The sequence below is a fragment of the Saccopteryx leptura genome, chromosome 8, assembly GCF_036850995.1.
Source record: "Saccopteryx leptura isolate mSacLep1 chromosome 8, mSacLep1_pri_phased_curated, whole genome shotgun sequence".
In the NCBI taxonomy this organism is placed as follows: domain Eukaryota; kingdom Metazoa; phylum Chordata; class Mammalia; order Chiroptera; family Emballonuridae; genus Saccopteryx; species Saccopteryx leptura.
In genome coordinates this window covers 52,300,762-52,319,095 of record NC_089510.1, presented here as the reverse complement: position 1 = coordinate 52,319,095, position 18,334 = coordinate 52,300,762, and the positions used below count along the sequence as shown (strand labels likewise).

Here is an 18,334-nt window from a genome sequence, read left to right as displayed (position 1 = left end):
GCGTCAGCAGGGAAGCAGGGCACTTACTCAAAGTAGCAGATGGTAGGGTAGCCCCGCACGTTGTACTCCTCCCTGATGTCTTCAAATTCCGAGGGGTAGATGTTCATCCCGGCCAGCACCTAGGAGCAAAGGGAGAACAGACCTGTCCACCCTCTTCCCGGTAGACACCTCACCTTGTCCATGTGCCTCCTATCCAGCTGTCCCACCAAAAACGATGGGGACACACTGAATAGGACAAAGCCCCACAAACTGATGTGCAGTCCAGGGCAGCAGGGAGCAAGGTGAGCTGAGCCAGCTGGGAACGAGGACCAAGGGCTCTGAGGGGGGCATCTGGGCCCAAGTGCTGCCCTCCCCACAGGGTTCTCTTTGACCGGCCCTGTAGAAAGAAACATCCCAGAGCAAAAACAAAGGTCCAGGGTTTGAGGAAGAAACCTGGTCTTGGCCCTGGCCGGTTGGCTCAGTGGTAGAGCGTCGGCCTGGCGTGCGGAAGTCCCGGGTTCGATTCCCGGCCAGGGCACACAGGAAAAGCGCCCATCTGCTTCTCCACCCCTTCCCCCCTCCTTCCTCTCTGTCTCTCTCTTCCCCTCCCGCAGCCGAGGCTCCATTGGAGCAAAGATGGCCCCGGCGCTGGGGATGGCTCCTTGGCCTCTGCCTCAGGCGCTAGAGTGGCTGTGGTCGCAACAGAGCGACACCCCAGATGGGCAGAGCATCGCCCCCTGGTGGGCGTGCCGGGTGGATCCCGGACGGGCGCATGCAGGAGTCTGTCTGACTGCCTCCCCATTTCCAGCTTCAGAAAAATACAAAAAAAAAAAAAAAAAAGGAACCTGGTCTTGTTGCCAAGTTCAAACAAGTCTTACTCGAGTGGGTCTGCTGCCACCCAAGAACATATTATGCTTTTTTCTCTGCCCATGTCAACTTGACTCCCAAATTATGGAATCGCCACTCGGCTACTCTGCAACGTCCTCAGACACCTTCCTGCATACGTCACGGCCTGTCCTCAGTCTGTCCACTTAGGCTTCACATGCAGCATCAGCAGACCTCACAGCTCTGTGCAGCCAAGGAGAGCGTGTGGTTCTCAGGACAATCTGCCTGCCCAACTCTCCTCTCTCCAGAAACTTGCTAGGCCTTCCAACTCTCTCCTCCTGTGTGTGACGATCACCTATAGCCTGACTTCACTATCATCTCCGGTGTCTGAACACGCTCTGGTTGCCAGCCCTGGACAGCAAAGGAGAATTTTAGTAGCTGTGTTATTGACAACAAGGCTGTTCCAAGAACAACCCAGAGTAAGGTCCCCTAAAACTCCTTCTGAAGCAGAAACCCTCTTTTCTAGGGCAGAATCAAGTGCCCAGAAAGAGGACTGTGAGACCGCTCTCACAGAGAATGTAGGCAGAGAGGCCAGATACAGGAAGGCTGGTCTAGAAAACGGGCGGCAGAGAGGAGAGGGGAAAGGGAGCCACAAAGCCAGCAGCAGTCACAGAAGAACAGGAAGGAATCCAGGAAGCTGAATTCTGCTGAACAATACATAAGGAAGCAGAGGAAGAGAAAAAGAAAAACAGCACAATGAATTTGGACAATGAATTTGATTCAGAAGACTGCTTCCACTTCGGAGTCATGTGACTGTGGGTAAGTCACTCAGCCTCACTAAGTGAGGTTCCTTGCCTGCAAGATGTGTGGGATAAGACTACCACAGGGCTCTTGAGAGAGCTGTCAGAGATTTCAGCACAAAACTTGTGCTCACTGATCAAGTTCTTTGTTTCCTTCCAAATCCTCCCAGTACGGCAGCCCCCTGTGCCTCTGGCAGCTCCATCCCTAGAGGAATCTAAAGGCGTCTTTCCGACTGTCTTAAGTACCTAGCACAATGCCTGGCACACAGCAGGTGCACAATGAATGCATGCTAAATCACTGGGTGTTTTCCACCAGCCCATTTGGGGATGCGGCAAGGCATATAGGAAAAATAATCCTGGAACAGAACTTACTCGAAGCCTGGACTGCTCTAAAAAGCCATCCTGTTCATCCTGCCAGACTGACTCACAGCCATTTCCAGTAATAATTGTCTACTTTAAAGTTGTTTTTTTATGTCTAATTGATCTGCCTGGTGTCAGTGCACATTCACCACAAGATTAATCTTCCACGTCCTTCTCTTTCATTACATCACTTCCCTGCACAAAACCTTTCCACTCTACTGAATACAGGCTAAAGCCTAACTCCACACTCAAATATCATATGGTCCCTACCTCACTTCCTAATTCTTCTTTCTTATAAAACCCTTAGCTGTACCCCTGCTAGGATCTCGATATTTTTATTCTCCCAGGAGTAAGATAGTTTGAGATTTCTGTATGGGGGAAGTTGGATCACGTGTTGTCTACGGCACCTTGCAGACAAGCAGTGTACCACAATGGTAGGTGGGCTCAGGGTCAGGCTGCTGGGTGTGAATTCTAGCTCCCTGCTTAGTAGATGCATTTCCTTGAAAAGTCCTAGTTGCCTCTGCTCTAGTTGCGCTGTGCCACTACGTTGTGTCCTCCAGCCTCTTGGCTTAAGCTGCCCACTCCCCATCTCTCAGCTCCCATGGGAGACTCTTTCATCCCTAAGGCAAATCCAATCCCACCTTCCCTGGCGGCCTTTCCAAACTACCTATGCTTGTAATAAACTCTTAATTCTCTGAGTTTCTGCAGCACTTTTGTATCATTTGGGAGACATCTTCTTAGTTAATAAGGTATTTTTTGAACAACTATGTACAAACCCTTTTCGGAGTTTGTGAAGTTGAATGAGGTAAAATTCATCTTAACCAAAGGAGAGGTTAAGGCCACAGCGCCCGACACTGAGCCACACGTGGCTGGAGCTGCTCTTCCTCAAGCTGTGACAGGACCGGTCACGGAAGTTCCACAGGCAGGCGGCAGGTGAGCTAGTGCCCAAAGAGGGGTAAGAGTCCCTCAAACATTCCGGAAGATAAAAAGGGGGCAAAGCAAAACAAGATTTGGTCCAAGAAACGGGGACCATGTGAGTTTAACTGGACCGCAAGACACACAGAAGGAAGTATAAGAGAAGGCTAGGTGAGTTCACTGAGGTCACTCTGGAAGACCTCCTGCCCAGAGACCAGAATTTAATTCAGGAGGTGCTGGAGGGGACTTAGGGTCCCCCCCCCTCATTTTTAAAGTATAGAGGTTAAGTTATAGGGGAAGGTCATAGGGCAGGGAGACAAGTCAACAGCATGGACAGCCACCCTGTAGGAGCTAAGCAGGGCCCGACCCTGGCTGGCGGGCAGGGAGAGGACGGAGCTGTGGGGGAGAGGTGCCCGAGGGTGCCCCGGCACACCAGCAGGGGGAGCTGGGGTACTCAGGGGAGCTGGGCAGAAAAGCTGGCAGTCTGCCAGATGGAAAGATACTGACTTTCATTTTAGACATCCTGCATTTGGGACACAGGGAGAAAAATCCCGACCACGATGTCAAGCAGGCAGTCTGACACGTGGTACTAGAACTTCGGGACTCGGCTCCGGGGAGCCATGTCATGTTGAAGCTATGGAGGTGGATACAATCGCTGAGGGACGGGCCATAATGAGACAGAAAGCTCAGTGCCAGACCCTTGCACCAACGTGATAATAAGAAAGAGGGCAGGAGGCGGCAGCACCTCAGGACCACCACTGAGTGTGTGAGCACAACAGAAGTACAGGGCAGGGGTGCTGATCATCTGTACCTATCAAGTGTCTATAGGTTACAGAGATGTCACCACATTCCAGCCCATCTGCTCCTCAAAACACCCCAGTGAGGTGGGCAGGGCTGCTACTGTCATCCCTATTTTACAGATGGGGAAACTGGGGCTCCAAGACTCTCTGTCCAAGATCCCCCAAACGGTTAATGAGAGCGAGCACCAGTCTGATTTGCACTAATCTGTCACCATGACCGACCTACTTCACAATGTTTACAGCCAGAGGGTCCAGCATGGCCAAGGTTAACAACAGACTCAGAGTGGACGTCGATCTGGCAAGGGTGTGCAGAGAAGGCCAGATCAGATCGGATGGCTGCTCGGAGCTGGGAACAGCAATGGCTGCTGACGAGGATGTCAATTAGCTTTGGATGGGACATACACTTATGATTCACCAGACGTCAGTGACAGCAAAAAAGAGGCAGATCTGCATTTGGAAAATGGCAAAGGCTGCACATCCCTGACCTGCTCTGGCTTCTGCCTTAATGGCACCGTCAGGTTGGCTACCTCCCAAGACATCTGTAGAAGAGGCAGGTTCCCGGCCCCTGACAAAGAGGCCCAGAGACAAAAACGATGAAGAGGAGGCAGGAGGTGCTAACCCAGCTGGATTTTGCCAGTGGGGAGGGAGCAAACTTTTGCCGGGCCTGCAGAGGGTCCTACAGTGGGGGGTGTCCATGGCGGCCTGAGTCCGTCCCCTTACGGAGCTTGGAAAGGGCGAGAACTTCTCCAAGGAAAGGAAAGCTGCTTTCCTGAGAAACTAAGGGGAAAACAGAAACCAAACCTCAAGCAAGAAAATGCAGAAGCAAGAAAATGAATGAGTCCACACCACACAGACGCCTTGGGCCGTAGCAACTAACACCTGCCAAAGCTGGGCGTGATCAGCCCGTGGGCCGCAGTAACTAACACCTGGCCCAAGCTGGGCGGGATCAGCCCATGGGCCGCAGTAACTAACACCTGGCCCAAGCTGGGCGTGATCAGCCCGTGGGCTGCAGTAACTAACACCTGGCCCAAGCTGGGCGTTTTCCAGGTGCCCAGATACTCCCACTGCCTGTTCTGTAGCATTGTCTGGAGAATTGGAAGGGTCACATTTTTTATTTCTCCACCTGGGTCCAGGTGCCCTATCACAAGTAATCTTTAGGGCAACCCTTGCAAAAGGGCCTAGTGTGAACTTTGGGCCAAAGGGGGAAAAAATCTTCATCCTGGAACATCCTTCTCAGTTTGTTTTTGTCCCTAACTAATGCTCTGAATTCCTTTAAAAAGGAGAACATCTTTTAAATGTAAAGATAAAACTTGAAATAAAATATACCCAGGAGTAGTAAACCCTATACTCATTCATTCATCAGCATGTATCGGGTACTTACTATGGACTTGCCTCTGTGCTGAAGAAACAGACAGGAATCAAACAGAGCCCCTGTGCTCAAGAGGCTCACATTTCAGTGAGAAAAGGCATAATTAGTATCAATTGGTGAACAACGTGATAAAAAAAGAAAGCGAAGAAGGGCAGACCTGGCCGTGTGTGGCAGGGACCAGCTCCTGCCGGAGTGCGGGAGGGGCCGGGAGGAATGCTGAGTTTGGCAGTAGATGCAGCAATGGCTGAGACTTTCTCAGAAGGTGCACAAGACGGGCACCAAGACCGTACCTGCTTTCAGGGGGCTGGCCGGGTCAGTGGAGATCTGACTGGGGCTGGAGCTCTTTACCTTCCACAGTACCAGAGGTCTGGAAGCTGAGGTGAGCAGTGTTTGAAGTGTATGAAGGTGCAGGTAGGGAGAACACTGCGGTAATTAAGTCTTTTCTCTAGGTGAAATAATCTTAAAATATGGTATCTACTGAGGTCCCAAAATGTGAAGTGAAACACCCCCAGAGTGATGTACGTGTGCCCCACGGCCAAACATCTCCAGGCAGGTTGCTAAAAATTCATTAGTGAGAAACAAGCAAGACCTTGGTGTCCCCCAGAATAAGGTCAACAGAGAAAGCAACCCAATCTTGCAGCCACCTAGCAGAGCTGTCGCCATGCCCAGGTGCTGCCACTGAAACTTTTCAAATTGACTTTCAACTAATCACCAACTTAATTTGATCCATAAAGATCATGATACAGTTTTAAGACTCAGAACTCCCATAATGGGACTTGGGCTGGTCCCATGGAGACGGCTCCTCCTGATGACCTTTCATCAAAGGCATGTGGATTTTTCCATGCACCCTAGAGCAGCTAGCTGTTCTTTTTCTCTTGCCACCAAGAACCATCCACCCCCAAAACAAAAACCAAAAAAGCCAACGAAGCAAAAAACCCAAAACCTTTATGGCTCAGGGCAGATGCAAAAATGGACAGACATATGGACAAGCCTGGCAGGGGCTAGGACCATCAGTGACTGACCCTCAGCCCCGGGTGAGGTCCGACAGCCCCCTTCCCGCCTTCCTCACTGACCATCCTGGCTGTTCCTACTGCTCAGTTTCCTCAGTGGTGCCTCTTCCCCCTCATGTCCCCTGAAGGTGGGCACCCCCAAGACAACCCTGTCTCCTGTCTGCTCTGCCCCGCACACCTGCAATCTCTCCTTCAGAGACTGCCTGCACGCTCAGGGCTCCAGCTCTCGTCGGGACTGCCTTCCTTCCACCATTCTTCCTGCCTCACAGGAAAGCCTGGGCAAGAGCCTGTCCCGGGAACCCGCTTGTGCTTCTGGCCACCACTGGCTTCTCCATCATCGGGAGCCTTGGACCACTTTGGAGCCCAGCCCCAATGACTCTGGACCCTGATGGTCTGCAGTTGGTCACTGGCCTCCCGGCAGCACCCCACATGCTTCATGCTTCTTGCTGTTTTCTCGGCCATTTCGTTACTGGCCGTTGACAGGCGCTAAGTCTCCCAGTCCCAGCGGCTCTACGGAGTCTCAGCGTTCCCTGAGGACGGGCCTCTGAAACACCTGCCAGGGCAGCAGGGGCAGCAGCAATAGGATGTCCTCTCAGAACCCCAAACCTGCCCTCCCTCACCCCTGCTCCACGGCCACCTCCCCAGGTGAGGGAGAAGTCTGAGAAGCAGCCAGCCCTGCCTGGCCCATGGCGCCTCGCTTACCACGTGGCCTCGCAGCTGGGTGGCAGCCTTCTGGAAATGCGGCATTATCCTCTTGCACATGCTGCACCCTAGTCACAGGAGGAGAAACACCAAACTCGGTTACAGTGGGGGCTGGACCTGCGCTTCACACTCCCCCCTCAGGACGCCCTCTATCCACAAACACTGACCCAGCCTCCAGGATCACAGCAACTGGAGGCAGACTCCCTGGCCCCCAAAGAGCCTCCATTCATGAAACAGGACGCAGCCCAGCAGTGACTTAATCCACATGTGACCAACTAAGCAAACATGACACAGCTGGAGAAGGGCATGACACTGAATAATTCAGAGCTGACAGTGAGTTCAAGAGGGTTCAGGGAACCAGAACCGATGCCAGGCGAACACCACTTCATGCACAGCTAAACGCCTCCCTCAAGGCCCAACCCGGGGCTGCAAATAAACCTGAATTGAATACCATTAGGAAGAAAAATGTGCAAGCACAAACACGATAACTTTGGGGATTTTCGTGCCCGTTTTCCTTCATTAACAAAGATGATTACGCAGTAACTGGAGGCAGGCGTGACGTGAAAAACGCTGGCTCTGGCCCTGTGGGGAGAGCGCCAGGCCAGGATCACACGCCCAGAGTTCTCGTCTTCCCTCCACGTGCTGGTGGCCCTGGACAGCTCACTTCCTCTCTGGGCTGCTGCTCCTTCTGGCAAATAAGGGGGACTCGACCACACAGTTCTGACATCGGAGGATTCTGTTACGTCTTTGGCTCAACCCTCTCTGGGGTTCTGGGGTTCTTCACAGTTATAAGCTTCTCTTGGGGTGGTGAAGCCCCCCAGGGCTTGGGGGGCTTGAGGCCAAGACAGCCCAGCCCCAAACAGTCACTACTATGGTTCAGAGTGACCTTGATTTAAACCCCTGTCCTTCCTTCAACCAGAGCAGGCCACACATCAGCACGGATCCTGCAGGACACGAGCGCCATTTCCTCAGACGCGAGGAATTCTGACATGCAAGGCTGTTACTCCTTCTGACAGCCGCTCTGCTGCACACAGGCTTCGAGATGCATCTGAAAGCTGTAGACACCAAGCTGCCTGGAACCCCATGTCAGACTGGATCTCATCTCAACATGGCACAGCAGGGACAGGCCATTTGGCGGCAGGCGGACAAGCTCCTATCCATGTTTAGCGAATGCCTTCCAGGCCGTGGGCAGAGTAATACAGATCAGAGAGGTGCTAACACCCACGAGGCCAGACACAGACCCTGGGGAACTGTGAGTGGGTGAAACTCCCCCAGGACCACTGAACCTCCTAGCACCAAGTCTACCAGACAAGATGCAATGCAGGATATTTTCACACAAAACTCTCAAAATGCCCACGGCCCCGTCCTTGACATTCCTGCCTGGCAGACATGTGGACACACACACACCAGCATATTAAGCCTGGGCCTCAGTTCGTGCCATCCGTGCAGGCTCAGACTCAGGGAGACGGGAGACAGGAGACAGCAGGAGCTGTGGCGAGGCCAGCTGCAGGGCGGAGCTGAGGCAGCTGCCCTCGGAAGACAAGCTGTGCTCCCCTGGGCAGCTGCCGCCACAGCAGATCCCCACAAGCCTCGTGAAGGAAGGAACATGACACTTCTCAGCGGACTTGGTTCCCACTGAGAGGAACCAGAAGGGAGCACAGAAACGGGGATAACAACGCCAACTTCACCGGACACCCGTGCTCTACCGGGTGGATGCCACGTGGCAGGGATACCGGAGGCCACACCGCACAGGACGGTCTCGGCTCGGGAGAAGACCCAGGTCAGCAGCCCCCGTGACCATCTGCTGCAGATAGGAGCCTGGGCTAGTGGCGTAGGTGGCCTGAGCCTCAGCTTCCCGGCCAGTGCAGTAGAACAGCACCTGCCCTGCACGCTGAGGGACGGAGCCGGCTGTGGAAGGTGGCCACAGCCAGGCATCCTGCAAGGGGCTCAGTCAACACAAGGCCCCCAGTGAAAACTTCCACAGGGAACAAAGGACGTCGCTCCACTCCCCAGGGGCACATGCAGCCCTTCACCCACTCTTAATCAGCAACTTGATGAACTGAGGGGAGTCAGACACCCACTGCGCTACTTTCATCAGTCCGGGGCCTAATTTATTACTTGTCCCCACAGGTGTGGCCTCTCTCTTCCAGCTCTGACTGCCTGCAGCCTAGAGCAAGCAGCATTACCCCCTGAACTCCCCAGCTGTCCCCACGGGGGGAGGCCAGCAGCGCTGGGGGAAGAAGATATTGGGGGGAAGAGGTGATAACAATAACAGGAAGCAATAGGCCATGCCAGTTTCCTATTGAAGTTTACCAAAAACAGAGCTGGTACTGAGACCCCTATCTGAGTTTATCTTTCACCTGATTCAACTGGGAAGCAATGGAAAAGATAAGACTAATTAGCCCTCTCGAACCCCAAAGGTTAGAGCAGTCAGCTGATTATTGTCCCATTAATTCAGTCAACAAACATTTACTGAATCAACAGTAGGTCCTGGGGATCCAGATTCCTTGTCACAATTAAAGGCGCCCACTGCCTTTGGGGTCCTTCACCCCAAACATGATCAAACAATAAGAGCCCTAAGAGACTTCCCAGTTAAGAGAACTGGTGTGGGTCCCAAGAATAAGCTGACTTACGAGGCCATGAAGGCTTCAGTGCATGAATGTAATAAAAGCACAACTTTGTTTCATAAAAAAAACAAAAAAACAACAAGCCTGACCAGGTGGTGGCACAGTGGATAGAGCATTGGACTGTGACAGAGAGGACCCAGGTTCAAAGCCCTGAGGTTGCTGGCTTGAGTGTGGGCTAACCAGCTTGAGCGCAGGGTCATTGGCTTGAGCATGGGATCATAGACATGATCCCATGGTTGCTGGCTTAAGGCCAGAGGTGGCTGGCTTGAGTAAGGGGTCACTGGCTCAGCTGCAGCCCCCTGGTCAAGGCACATGTGAGAAAGCAATCAATGAACAACTAAGGAGCTGCAATAAAGAACTGATGCTGCTCATCTCTCTCCCTTCTGGCCTGTCTGTCCCTATCTGTCCCTCTTTCTATCACTAAAAATAAAAACAAACAACAACAAAAGAATCCTGGGGTTACTCACTTAGGACCCAGGAGGCCATCCAATCCAAGCCCTCCACCACAATTTTGAACTTCACAGATGAAAACCCCACTGTGAGTTTTCTCCCTCCCTCCCCCACTTAATTGCTCTGTGACACCTGCCAGGAACCTGACTTCTACCCAGCTCTCTATTATATAAAGATCATCACCATGCAGGCGTCTCTGCCCACTGTGGTGAGTAGGATGAGTACACTGCCAGACAGCCTGTGACACATTCAGGTGCAAACTGTGAGTAAACCACTGTCTGTGGGTGATTAACTGGTGTCATTGTACTGAAACCCGCATGGTCACACCAGGACCCTGCCTCGTGACATGTGCTGTACACTGACACACACTGTTTTAGTCTCACTTAACCACTGCGTTGAGTCCTGAAGGGTTCTAACATCAACCAAAGGAGGCCTGTCCTCCAGGGGCTGTGCCGGCAGGACAGTTTCTGGAGCAATTCACAGTTAGGCAGTTAGTAAGATCCCTCCAAGGAGGAACAAAATGGAGTGGAACCAACCAGTGAGCATTAATAAAGACAACGACCCAGGGTTAAAGGACAGCCCTCTCTGGGCAGAGCCAGATCTCACAGGAGGCAGGACAGCAGGACATCTTTCCACAGGCAGGCACAGCCCTGGGATCAGCGAGGTGTCTGGGAGGAAGTCGAGTGGGGGCCACCCAGTGACCACCATGAGCTGACAGAGGCTATTGCCATGGTGAACAAGCCACAGGCTCAAGTCAGGCAGACCCACCAGAACTCCACAAAGGCATCAGCCAGGGAGGCATGGTCCTCAGGGTAGGAACGGGAGGGGCCCTTACTCAGAGAACTTCTCAGGAAGGGGGCGGGAGGCAGGCTTTCACGAGTAAACATGAGAGAACCCTGTGATACCACAATCCAGCACACCCATCTGAGCCACGCACGCGCCTGGGCACACCCCCTTCCCACCACCCATAGCCCCGCTTTCTCCAGCCTTCAGGCCTTTGGCTTCCTGAGGGAATGGGCATTTGTGGTCCACAGAGTCACAGCTCCAGGTCTTCACATAGCCTCTAACCCAGGGGTTTAAAATCCGTGGGTCAGGACCCACTAGACTACAGGAGTGGCCCAGACAGGGGATGTGTGAGGCTTCGCGCTACATACTGTCAACTACTCCATTCTGCTGTTGTCGTGTGAAAGCAGCCAGACTGCGAGTAAATGGATGGATGCAGCTGTGTTCCAACAAAAATGCATTCACAAAGAAAAGGCAGCCAGCCTACGGGTCAGAGCTTGCCGACCCTTTATTAGAGGGCTATGAAGTAGTAGCAAAAAGCAATGACTTCTTTTAAACAAAACAGAATAGAAAAGGAAATATCAGTGTACACTACATCTGGCAGAATAAGTAGGAAAGGTTAGCATGCTTTTGTGAAACCTTTCTTTTGGCTTGTTTAGATATAGTTTATGTATACTTATAGTACTGGGTTGCCATAAAAAAATTTCTTTTGCAATAAAAATTCTTTAATACTGCGAAATTCAGTCAAAAAGTTTGAAGGCCATTGCTCAGATCCAACCCCTGGTCTTACGTAAATGGAAATGGAGGAGCAGAGAAGTGAGGGACTTGACCAAGGTCACCCAGCTCGCTGGTGGCACACCTGGAATTAGACCCCAGGTCTTCTGGTTGTCATCTCAGTGACCCTATTCCCATAGTCTCTTGCCTCATACAGAGACTAAACCCAAATACCAAGCCACTTTCTCTCTGGTCCTGATCACTGCCCACCTCCCAGCGAGGTGTGCAGGAGCCAGAGCTGGGGTGCAGCTGCAGCACCTTGGCCAGGCTCGGGATGGTGAGCAGCGGCAGCACCTTGGCCAGGCTCGGGATGGTGAGCAGCGGCAGCACCTTGGCCAGGCTCGGGATGGTGAGCAGCGGCAGCACCTTGGCCAGGCTCGGGATGGTGAGCAGCGGCAGCACCTTGGACAGCGCAATGAGCCTCGGGCGGCTCCAACAGGCACAGAGCTGGCAGGAAAGGGGCTTCGGGACCCAGGAGGTAGAGGGGGAGGGGAAGGCAGAGGTACCTGAGAGGAGCCCTGTGTTGTTGCTGGGTGGCCCCTGGGGTGAAAAGGGCAGAAGGATGCTGATTCTAGTGAGAAAAAAACTATGTGGAAGCAGGAGTGGAGGAGAGCCAAATGAAAAGGCCACGATGAAGGAAGAGAGGCAGATAGTGATGGGTGAGCAGTGTGGTCTGGCGTTCTAAGGGAGACACCTGGGGCCTGTTCCCGGTCTCCCTGCCCCACAATCCCCAGCTCCCTCCAAGAATCTGAACTAACTCCTGCCCAAAGGAGGAAGGTCACTCACAGGGGGCATAGAACATCATCAGGATTGGCTTCTCCTCCTTCTTCAGGAGCCGTCTGAAGTCCTGAGGCACAAAGAGAAAACACCACAGGTCACACAACACAGAACAGAGCCCCCACCCCACCTCCAGGGATCACAGTGGTGGAGGGAGCAGGCGAACACTTCAGAAGTCTCACTGCCTGACTTGGGGGCTGGGGCCGCACGTCGGGAGCTGAAGGAACCTCGGAGATGACCCACTCCAGACCAGCCTGGCATATTACAGATGGGGAGACAGGCCCGGGCAGACAAGTGGCTTTCGCAAAGCCACCTGTTGGGATGAAGGAGCCAGGACCAGGCTACCAGCTCTGTTTTCAGCCCTATCTGAATGATTAAAAGCCTGCAGGGAGCTTTTTGTGCCACATGAGGCTGCTGACCGGGCTCCCCCCCACCCCCCTGCATGTGGCCTATGGAGCAGCTGGGCTGTGCTGGGTGGCTGTTTTCATGTAGTCTCCACCCGGCCGGGTGGGGGTCTGGAACATGGGGCTAGCCCACGCCCACTAAGCTCTTCCCCAGGCCCCAGCCCTGCCGCCTCCATCCATGTCCCCAGGAGCCCACTGTGAGCACAGGAGCACAGGATGCGACATGCCCCCTCCTAACCCCCAGGAGGTTACAAGCGAAACTGACCATTTGTATTTATAAAGCCTTTAGAACAGTGCTGGCACGTTGTTAGGCAATATATAACTACTGGCTAAATAAATACAATAAATGTAAAAGACAAAGGTCACAACAGTGCTAATGGAGAGACTTTTATGTAAAGCAGGGCAAGAGACCTTTCTTCCAAGGAGAGTCAACAACGGTCGGGGAAAAGCAAATCTATTAAGGACTGCAAAGCAGCGCCACGACAGAGCATATTTTGCTAACCGGTTTCCATAGAAGAAAATTAGAGGGTTTTTTCTTCTGAATAGTAAGGAAAATAAGAGGAAATTTCAAAATGCAGCTTTCTGGCAGCAACAGACATTAGGTAAATAGATGACAGTACATCCCGCACAATGGGATATTGCTGCATCATTATAAACTATGAGGAGGAATATTTAATGTCACAATAAGATGTGCATGTTACATTAAGTGGGGAGGGGGAGCAAGTTACAGAACAGCATATAACATGTAATGACACTTTTGTTAATATTTATGTACTGCACTATGTTGCAAGCCTCAAAGGCTACAGAAAACACCAGCAGTGAGCTCTCACTCAAAGGGAAGTGATGGGGTGGTTTTCTCTTTCTTTAACATTTAAGCTATATCTTCTAAAATTTCAACAACAAATATGCGTTACTTATAATTTTCCAGCTAAAGATTACAAGTATTTTATGAAAATTCAAAACATTTTATAATAAATTCTGAAAATGTTTATGTAACTAGAGGGTTAAGGCACTCATTTTTAAATTTTTATTAAATTTATTGGGTGACCCTGGTTAATAAGATCATATAGGCTCCAAGTGTACATTGCTATGATACATGACCTTCAGATTGGGTATGCCCACCAGCCACAGTCAGGTCTCCTCTGTCGGCACATATCTGACCGCCTTTCCCTTTCACTGCCTCCCCTCACTCAGCTTTCCCTCTGGTAACCACCATACTGTGCTCTGTGTCTATGAGGTTTCTCTGTTGATTTCTGTTTTAAATACCACATGAGTGAAATCCTATGGTTCTTGCTCTTCCATCTGACTTATTTTGACTGGCATGATATTCTCAAGATCCAACCCATCCATGTTGTCAAAATGGCAGTATTTCATCTCTTCTCTATGGCTGAGTAGTATTCCATTGTATATATGTACCACACCTTCTCTATTTATTCATCTATTGAGGGACCCTTTGGTTGTTTCCATGTCTTGGCCAAAAGGAACTCATTTTAAGACAGAATTAGTAACCACAACCTTTGACCCTGACTGGGCACCCTGGAGGATGAAAACACCCTGAAAAGAATCTTCTGGAATCTCTACAGATAAAACCAGATAAAAGACCTGAGAAGAAAAGGTTTTTCTGAGCCTGTCACAATTTGGTAGTAACACATATTACATTACATTCAAAGATACTTAGTTCCTTCAATAAGGATAGAATTCTACACTTACAAATATGAGCTGGAAATTCAATTTGCATTTGAAACGTTTAGTTATTTTATGTGGGGATTCTATTAGCAAAAAGCAGCTGTACCTATGCTTCTACATGAGAGAAAACAGCAGAAAGTATAACAAGAGGGTTGCCTACAGGTGCGAAGGAATACTTGTTTAAGTATTAACACAGAAGAGCAATCTGAGGGGTCTGAGGACATGCACATCGTAGGCAAGGAAGGCGCGAGGCTCTCGCTGTCCAGGAGCTAAACCCGTAAACTATGCCAAATACACCCACGAGCAACAATCCTCTTAAGCCATTTGTGTTTGCATAGCTATGGGCACAGATGCCACTACCTACCTCCTGGCACCTGACCCTCTTCCTTTGTCCCCAATATGCTTTTTAAAAGGTTTTAGTGGGGTCACATTATAAGGTATAAAAACGTTGACTCACTAAATAGTATACCTGAAACTAATAAACCAATATAAGACTGTATAACAACTATACTTAAATTAAAAAATAAATTAAAACAAAAAATATGCTTTATCTTCTAGCTGAAGGTACTTTCTATCCCAGAGAAATGCTCATGTCTGGTCCCCTCATTCAAATCCCCACAGACCCACCTGGTTAGCCCACAGTGATTGCACATGACTTCATTCTCCAGAAAGTATTGTATAATGGCATCACTTTCTTTTGGGGTAATAGGCATTAAGAGTCAATAATGTTAAATGAAAAGGGAGGAGGGAGGAGAGGCAGAGGAAGATAAAGGGTGTGTTTTTTGTTACCAAAATAAGAACGAACATTCTCCTTTCATCTACAAGAAAGCACGGCTTGCCTCACAGACTGAAATGTCACAACGAAGTTCCTGCCCATCCGTACGTGAAGGCACAGCCAAGCAGATAAGCACACTGTGCACATGCAGGTACACATGGGTGAAGATGAACATTCAGGTCAGGCTTCCAAAGAAGGAGGGTCAGGGTTGAATGGAGATGATAAATCATAACCACCTTTCCATCCCTCCAACCCCCCATCCTGACCAAACCCAGAAATTGAAGCTTAAGAGGGTATATCATTTGTTCAATGTTATACAGTGACTCAGAATTGTAGAGACCTGACCCATACCTCTGGAAATATAACCCAAACCTTGCAGATTATTATTTAAAAAAACAAAAAAAACAAACCCATTTTTTAAAAAAGCAGAAAACACAAAGCCAATTCCAGCAACAACCAGATTACATAATAAGGAGAGGATATTTAAATAGACATTCCTATAAGGAAACTCTAAATGTGTTAAAATGCATTAAATAAGAGTAAAGAGTGGAGGAAGCGCTCGGGCAGCCAGGCTGTGACCTCTTGTTGGCTCTATCAGGAGGCTGGGAAGGAGACCAGCGACGAGGGCCTGGCCCAGCTCCCCCGGAGGAAAGTCCAGCTGGTCAGGCAGCATGCCCATTTCTTAGTTCCTTGGGCACCTGTCCTCGGGAGACCACAGTTCAGGGGAAGCCTCCAGTGTCCATCAAAACTGATGGGGAATATATTACCTTTTCACTGTCAATGTGGACAACATCTTTGGCTCCAGGATCTTCTTCCCACAGTGGGGGCCCTTTTGGGTCTTTCAGAAAGGCCACTACAGACTAAGGAAAAGAAGAGAGAAGGCAAAAATCAATTTAGCCAGGAAAAGAGAGAGGTGGGGGAATCAGGAACCTGCCTGTTTCCCTGCCTGGAGGTCCAAGTGCCTGGACTAAAACTGCATGTGGCACAAGATCCAACACTGGGGAGTGTGCCAGTCCATCACCCACTGACAGCACTTCAAAGGGCCCTAAAAATGCACCCCCACCACCCCCACCAGAATTGTTCAGCCACATGACACCTTACTCAGGTCAGCTGACCCATACCTACTATGCTTCTTCATGGACCAAATAAAGAAAATTTGAGACAATTATTCTAACCTAAGACATACTCATGCCTCTAATAAATCTCACCTCCTCCAGGAAGTTTCCCTGATCAATTTGAATAAAGGTCTCTAGTGCTGTCCAAAGTAGATACTTTCACATTCACACAGTCACTAGAACTGTCAGCCACGTAAGCAGGTAATCACACCTGCTTGTAACCTGCTTGGTATTTCCTGATCTAAGCTGGTTTGGGAGTGTGTTAAATCCTGATCGTCTTCTGGGGAGCTCGGGACGGGAAGCCCCAGCGCAGGGGGCTTAGCTCTGTGGCCTCCTGGTTGATACACTTCTCTCCTTGAAGGCCCCTTTGCAGGTGGTCCAAGATGAAGATCTGACAAAGCACTTCAGGAAAGGGCTTAACTAGCCTTTGTCACGTGAACAACTGACTCGAATCACTGCTCCCTTTGGGGTGGGGAACAGGGCGCATGTCCCTCCACTCCCTTCCCCACCGGCCACACGTCACGGTCCAGGACGGACACAGCACTCCCTTTCCCTCACTCACTCCGCGAACGGTGCTCAAAGTCCATGAGAACCAGGAGTGGGTACCAGAAACCAGCCAGCATCCATCCCTCTCCCCTGGAGGACAGTGGCTGGCCTCCATGCCCACAGATGGAGCCCTCAGTGACCCCCAGTGTGATTCAGGGTTCTGTTACTCCTGCCCACTCCAGACAAGCTCCCATGAGCACATGATGAAGCAGGTGTGTTCACGTCTATGTCAGGGTGAGAAAGGGACAGGGCCTCTAGGCAGCTACGCAGCCGCCCATCCACTGCCACACACAGGGACCCAGTGAGGCTTACTATTTCTGGAAACTGCTATTTGGAAAGAGCTATTACAGGAGAATGGGGGACAGCTAAGATGTTGTAGGATTTCATCCAGGTAAAGCTCCCTGTCCAGCCAAATGGAGTTCTGAGCCACCTCCTGGCTCCAAGAGAATGGTCGTTTCCACCATGGCAAAGGTAGATCTGCCTTTTCTCAGTCCCCTGTCAAAGCTTCACTGTGACAGTACAAGCCAAAATGGAACTGGCAGGGACTTCATGAGGCCCAAACTCACCCACAGCTGCAGGGCACCTGCCCGCGGGGCCATGAGAACGATGCTCATAGGCACACCCTGCATGCTGCTGCAGAGAACCCGGCACTGGGGTTCTCAATCAAGGGTGCACAGCGGACCCCACGAGCCGGTGAAACCCGACCCACATGAAAACACTTGCTTGAATGTATGCACACACACTGTTTTGAAGAAGGTCTGTGGTTTCCAGGGGACTATCAGTGGGAAGAGGAACCCAAGTTGGGTAGGAACTACTGTTGTGGGGGCTCCTGTCCCATACCAGCACAAGCTGAGTCAAAGAGTTAGTCCAGCCTTCCCCGCCTCCCTCCCCCAACTCAGCATCAAGAAAAAAGGATGGAGGTGGACGGGAAAAGAAAAGAAACAGCCTCTTTTAATATAACAATTGAAACATTCATACTAGCAATCTTACTTTTCAGGTAGAGATTATTCTTTAATTGAAGTTGAATAATCCATCCATAGGTTCTCTCCAAACTGTTCTGACAAGACCCTGGGTGGGAAAGTCTATAGGAAGCAGCACCGGGAACCCCACCTTCAACTGTTCCAACCTGGGTGCTCTGAATCCCCGGAAATGGCCCAGCACCCGCACCTTGGTCTTCAGGAGGACTTCATGGCTGGGAAACCACACTTACAGCTATAGGGCCTGGGGAGAAGGTCATCAGAGAGCCATCTGAATTTCGGTTTCTAGGCACCTCTGGTCCACACATAGGAAGGACTGTGTTGGACAGACTGCTGACAAGCAGAAGGCCACTCACACAAAAAGTTCCCTCTGAGTTTCCTGCTCTTTCCCTCACTCTGGCCTCTGTAGGCCCATGGCATAGCCCCTGTGACCAGGACCCTGCTGAGTTGTACAGGATGACAGCAACAGAGTCATAGCATGAGCTGAGACCGTGCCCCACCTCCGTCCTCTGGAGATAGAGGCCCAGTAGAAACCTTGAGGAAAAATGAATCTGTGATCAGGGAGGGCCTTAGTCTCAGCTGTTCCTGCTGAAAAGCAGAAGCTGTCAGGCAGCCACTGCCTCCTGCTCTGGAGAACTTCAGGGGCCCTACCCCAGTCCC

General features: G+C 50.9%; 1 protein-coding gene across 1 annotated transcript in view; it reads right to left on the bottom strand.

Annotated features, from left to right (window-relative positions):
* Positions 1-18,334, bottom strand: part of PDIA5 (protein disulfide isomerase family A member 5) — a 90,323-nt gene that overhangs the window by 33,452 nt on the left and 38,537 nt on the right. The window contains exons 6-9 of the mRNA XM_066346953.1: positions 15,804-15,896; positions 12,181-12,241; positions 6,761-6,828; positions 28-119 (exon numbers count right to left, since the gene is read on the bottom strand). Of these exons, the coding sequence (XP_066203050.1) occupies positions 28-119; positions 6,761-6,828; positions 12,181-12,241; positions 15,804-15,896 (314 nt within the window). The remainder of the gene's footprint in view (positions 1-27; positions 120-6,760; positions 6,829-12,180; positions 12,242-15,803; positions 15,897-18,334) is intronic.